General features: G+C 41.0%; 1 protein-coding gene across 1 annotated transcript in view; it reads right to left on the bottom strand.

Moving 5' to 3' along the window:
- Positions 1–934: 934 nt before the first annotated feature.
- Positions 935–6,000, bottom strand: part of LOC126639723 (potassium channel subfamily K member 17-like) — a 30,140-nt gene continuing 25,074 nt past the window's right edge. The window contains exon 5 of the mRNA XM_050314857.1: positions 935–2,821. Coding sequence (XP_050170814.1) covers positions 2,526–2,821 — 296 coding nt within the window. The 3' untranslated portion in view covers positions 935–2,525. The remainder of the gene's footprint in view (positions 2,822–6,000) is intronic.

Below are 6,000 nucleotides of genomic sequence, written 5' to 3'. Positions count from 1 at the left end.
TTAAGGTGATCAAGACCCCCAAGCAAGCAACTTGCACCCCTGGAGGTACACATGGCTTGCAAGCAGTTCAGATGCACCCACAAAGTGTACTGTACCAGAAAGTGCATGGCAGGGCTACGCTGGTGCTGAGCTGCAGGAGGAATCGAATCATAAAAGACTGCTGGAGCAGATAACAAGGCATCTTGAGATCCAGCCTGTGGATCTCAAGATCAGTCCGTGGCTGAACCCCGACATACGGTGGAAGCACCAAGATCGATGAAGAATTTACTGGGTTTTTTTCCTTTTATCAGGGCTACTCCTAAACTTTGTCTTCCTTTTACCTCTCAAAGTGTATATTAGCTGCCCAAAGGCATGCAACTCTGTTTGCACTTCAGTGGAAACAGGGTGCTCAAACTTCTAAGGCACTTTTGAAAACCCCATTTACAAACTAAAAATACATGGGAATGTGAATTAAATGAGATTAATAAACAGTCAAATTCAAAAGACGAAACTCATCTCAAGATAAGCCCTCTCATCAAAGAGCAGAGCTGACAGAAATCCCCAGAATCTCTGACAGTTCAAGTTGAAGTTGAAATAGATTTAGTATAGCCATTCATGTGCTTCAACAGCAGAATCTCCTACTATCTGTTGGACATCCAGAATTTACAGTACAGTTACATTTACTAAGTTTTGCGTGTGAAAAAAATTGCAAAAGATATGGATAAAAGGGTATCATGTGTTATGCTGTGGAATTGTGATTTACTGATGTTTAAAGCAATAAACTTTCGTCTTTGTGTAGGCCAGCCCATTATGACATAAGTAAAACCTACATTGTATATCCATCAGTGAAAATAAGCAAGATGAAACACAGAAGAAACAAAAAAGTTTATTATAAAGGCCGTTAATGTTCAAAATGTTCAAAAATTTGAAATGTATTTATTTTGCATCCGTATGATCCAAGATGTTCACTGCCTCCCTTCCTGATCTTTGCTGCCTATTCAAACAGTATTTGAGAGAATATTTACTACTATGCAATCAGCAAAAGGTTGACAGACTAAATTTCACCCAGCTGATTTCTTTCCAGCATTTTCTCCTGTAATCAGTTCCACCACATTATCAATATTCAGACTGGCCTATACGTGGAAACACTTTTTTCACAATATATCTTCCAGGTTTGTGTTCCTGAAGACTGTAAACTTTTCACTCACATTTCTGTGAATATAGCTATGGATATTTTTAATTCCTGAGTCGCATACTCCAATGGACTGAGTTTTCGGTCTTTATCATTCACATGGAATTTGGGTTCAATGCAAATCTGAAGGCTCACCCAAATGCTTCATTCTGGTTTGCTGCTATGGTCAAGTTTTCAAAGTTAATGTTCTAGGATGCAAGTAGCACAACAGGAATAAGAAAATCAGAAGACTAGATATGGGAATACAAATGGCAGCATGACTTAGACTCTGTTGTGCCTTTATCAATGACACAATGTATCAGATGATTTTTGAGAATTTAATGGAATTAAAAAACCCCAAAATGTTCTGTTTCATGACTGACACAAAGGCCAAATAAGAAGGTCTGGCATTCCACAGATCAGATAGTTGTGATTATATAGAAGATGTTAGATAGAAGTAGTACACTATTAATATATAACACGAGAAGTTCACCAAAACAGCATCTCTTGATCACAGTTGAAGATACTTCAATCTGTTTCTAGATTAAAGTAGTCCTTGTTAACACTGGCCACAGGATAATGTTGGAACCACTGCCACTTAAAATGCCTCAAGTCATCCTTTTCTGACTTCCAAGATGAGGCAAAATTATCTATCTAAATGAATTGCTGATGATATTTGGTCTACATAATACTTTACAAAGGATGAACCTACGTAAGTTCTGACCTAGTCTCTTTTTAATATTAGAGGACCTCTGATGTAGAAACTGCTTTAAAAAAACCTGAATTATCTGTTTCTACTGAACACCTCCACAAGCTCTGTCTCATTGCCATCCATGTACTAGTGATAAGAGAGCAAAAGCTTGTTGCCACCTTTCACAAGCACAAGTATATAGGTGATGGTGCACGTGACTGACAAATACCTTTAAATAGTGCTTTTCTTTAAGTCTTTTAGCAGCATGCTGTTTGTTTCCTTCATTAAATGGCACTTGGTTTTCTAGCTGCAGCATTTGCAAAATGCCACACACTGGCAGACACAGACACAGCGACCAGAGGCTGCAAGAACTTTGCATGCAAGGAACAGGACAACAGATGATGTTGTAAATGGATGTCAAAGGTTACTTCATATCTTGAGGTGGGAGGGCAGGTAATATCTCCATAAATCTACCTTTGGCTAGGAGTCCTGTTGGTAATTCTTGGTGGTGCTGGAAATGAAACATTCTATTGCCATTGCACAATGCAGAACAGAAGCATTTCAAGGCCGATAGGCAAGCTTTCATCCCATGTGAAGGTCAGGACAGCTCCACTCCCTCATTTCTAAATGGTGCATCTCTCTAGTGCACTGAAACCTACAGGACACCAAGGGTATATTTCTTCCCTAAAGAGCTTCTGCAGGAGCTGTGTAGGTATGAGATTCACTCGGTCCTTTTGTTTTTCTGTCTTTGTCATTGCAGATGTCCACACTGTGAAGCCCTGTTGTACTATTTTTATTACCATCCATTAAGTCTTCTGCTGTCTCGGTGCTCTTCTTGTTGCATTGACAGAAGTCACTGGAGCTCTCTAGAAGGTTGATGCAAAATTTGATAACCAGCGCTAGCCAGGCCATCCCAAAGAGGATCCACAGAGAGATTACATTCTTGTACCACCTTGGATAGGTGCGATCTGGGTTCATCCCTAGAACAGAATCACCCAAAACATTTCTAGATTGGATCAAGAGTGCCTCAGAGACAAGAAATGTAAAATCAAAGACAGTTGAAACACCAATTAATATTAGTGATTTCTATATAAAACATGAGTATGCCACCTATTTAGCACATGAACAGAAGCAAGTATGTTTCATGACACGTCACCAGCAGACTAGTACTCCCTAAGAATCACAAAATTTACCCATAAGAAAGAAAAAAATCCCAAATTACATCTGTGTCCTGAGCAGTCCTAAAACCTCCAAGAGAAACCAAGCCTTGGAAGACAGTCTGAAGTTATGCTACCTTTGTCTAGTTACTCAGCAAGGTACTCTGTGATCCCTCTGGAGCAAAGCCATATTTCCGATTGTGTTTCCATAGTGTTTCGTGCAAAGAGACTTCTATGGGATAAGTTAGTCTCAGTAGTAATATTAATACAGCCCTATGAAGTGACTGGGCTGTATCTGTAAAGCAATCTGGGGTACCCTTACAAACAGGGGATACAAATCACTGGCAGTGAAATTGTTGCATGGCTTTTTTCCTCCACTGCTTCTCAGCTGTCACTATATAGTTTCCTTACCTTAGGAAGGTTTGTCACTTTATAACTGGATACCTACAGTGCAGCAGATACTACAGAAAACCCAACAATTTTGGGACAGAATGTGAGGAGTTAACAGATACGAGGTGGTACCTCCACAAACCTGGAGGCCACACTCCATACCACATTCCAGTGAAAAGCACTCATAGGGCTGGGTTAAAATGGGACATTCATCAAAACACCCCTCAGGTGTTTTAGGTTATCTGTGATAGGTGGTATGCAAGAATACTGAGCTAGCAGTTCCCAAATCATGGTCTATGAACTGTTACTGTCTACAAGATGGTGATAAGTAGAAATGTTCAGTAGAATCATATTAAACAGCCAATTCTTTACACCCACTTACTTAGTATTATTATATATTATATAATATACATTGTACGTGTTCAACATAATGGGACCACAAGACATTAATTCAGCACTAAGCCCCTGTAAATGTTTGGGAGCTACCCTGAGATTAGCTTAGATTGGCTAGAGCATGGTGCTAATAACACCAAAATTGTGGGTTTGATCCCCGTTCACTTAAGAGCTGAACTCAATGATCCTTGTGGGTCCCTTCCAACTCAGAATATTCTATTCTATGACTCTAATAATTTCTGTGCTAGCTACTCTTTTGGTTGGCTTTCTACATCCAGGTGAACTTCAAACAGGAGGAGTATTATATGCATTATTCAAACAAGAACCTTTCACTAATGCTAAATTCAAAGGTTTAAAAATTGTTTGTTTCTAAGTAATAAATGAAAACATGAGCAAAGGGCTATTTGAGGCTTCCAAGGAGAATGCTTTTCCCTCAGAGACCATATGATAGGTGCAGACTAGGGGATGAGAAGATCTGAAGCAGTATATAGTAGTATATAGTATATAGTAGTATATCTGAAGCAGTATATAGAAGTATAGGACCTACATAGCACCCTGTGTCCAATAGAAGGGCTGAGTGTGTAAATTAGCAAATTTCAGGGCCAGTAAGAGAAGCTACACCAATATTAGCAAATAAAACTGGCTAGAGACCACTCTATGACTTCAAGTCCAAGTGCCATAGCCTGGCTTACATCTCCCCCAAAACAGAGCAGCTGTGTCCAAAGTGGACACTGGATATCACACTCCTGGCATATGATATCTCCCAGAATTTCCCTGGTCCAGAAGTGTAGCAGAAGCACCTCTGGAGATCCTCTAGTCCAACCCCCTTGCTAAAGCAGGTTCACCTAGAGCAGGTTGCACGGGACTGTGTTCAGGCAGATTTTGAATATCTCCAGAGAAAGAGATTCCACATTTCTGGGCAGTCCATGCCAGTGCTCTGCCACCTTCAAAATAAAGTTTTTCCTCATATCCAAATGAACCTCCTTGTGTTTCAGTTCGTGCTTATTGACCCTTGACCTGTCACTGAACATTACTGAAAGAGGTTTGATGCCATCCTTTTGACATCCACCCTCAAGATATTTATATGCTTTGATAAGATCTCCTCTCAGGCCTCTCTTCTCCAGGCTAAACAAGCCCAGCTCCCTCAGCCTGTCCTTTTAAGAGAGATGCTCCAGTCCCTTCATCATTTCTGCAGCCTTCCATTGGACACCCTGCAGGAGCTCCATGTCTCTCATGTTACTGAGGAGCCCAGAACTGACACAGCAGTCTCTAGATGTGGCCTCACTAGGGCTGAGTAGAGGGGCAGTATGCCAGTTACAAAGGTACTACACAGGTGAAGGTAGGGAAAGGGAGGTACACCAAATTCTTTACCAGAAACTGAGAGAAGTAAAGCTGCTGCCACACAGAATTGAGCATCATCTGTAAAATCAGCGCAGGAAAATGCGAAACAGATCTAGCTTTTGTTAAGCTTTATTTGGCTACCCTTACCCAAGCTAACTTGATTCCAGCTATTTATGTGTGCCTACACAAGCTCTAATCATAACTTCAACGCATTATACACAAGTCCTAAAGTAACCGCCACAGAGTTGTCTAACCATCAATCAAGCGCTACGAAGAAAAGAAAATAAGAGAATCCATAAAAAGATGTTTTAGTCTTTCTGCCTCTCAGGGATTCAAGGGTGCATGTGTTTCTCTAATCAATTTGTTTTTAATGAGAAAGCCTTTATCAAAAAGGTGTGTCCTGTGTTTCAGCAAATGCAACGGGCGTGGGTCCAATCCCACTTCCTCTGGCAAAGGGTTTTGGCATCCAAAACCAGGCTGTGCCTGGTGCCTGACAGTCTACACCTAAGTGACTTGAGCTGCCTTTTAGAAAGCAGTTGTCTTGGGTTTTGACAGAAGAAATGTTCACAGGCTGTTAATGGTGACGCAGAGTAACATCTGCTGAAATTAATCGCTGCTGATGCACTGGAGTGCAGTAAGTGTGTGCCATCAGCCACCGCACTGACTACACCACAGCACTCCAGCCTGGGGGTGTAGTCATTCAGGGAACAGAACACGTGAATGCTGGAAGACTACTCATTGACTGGGAAACAATTTCTTTGTTCTTCTACAGGTGCATTGCTATCACAGGAATCAGGTCCTCCCCAACCTGTCAAACGCCTATCACAATATACTTATCATCAGGTCTGTGGATTGCTAGCAGTGTCAAACTGCCAAGT

This window comes from Myiozetetes cayanensis, unplaced genomic scaffold, assembly GCF_022539395.1.
Source record: "Myiozetetes cayanensis isolate MyiCay16 unplaced genomic scaffold, myiCay2020 scf2-11, whole genome shotgun sequence".
Classification (NCBI taxonomy): Eukaryota; Metazoa; Chordata; class Aves; order Passeriformes; family Tyrannidae; genus Myiozetetes; species Myiozetetes cayanensis.
The sequence above is the reverse complement of the archived record's forward strand: the minus strand, read 5'-3'. Positions and strand labels throughout refer to the sequence as shown.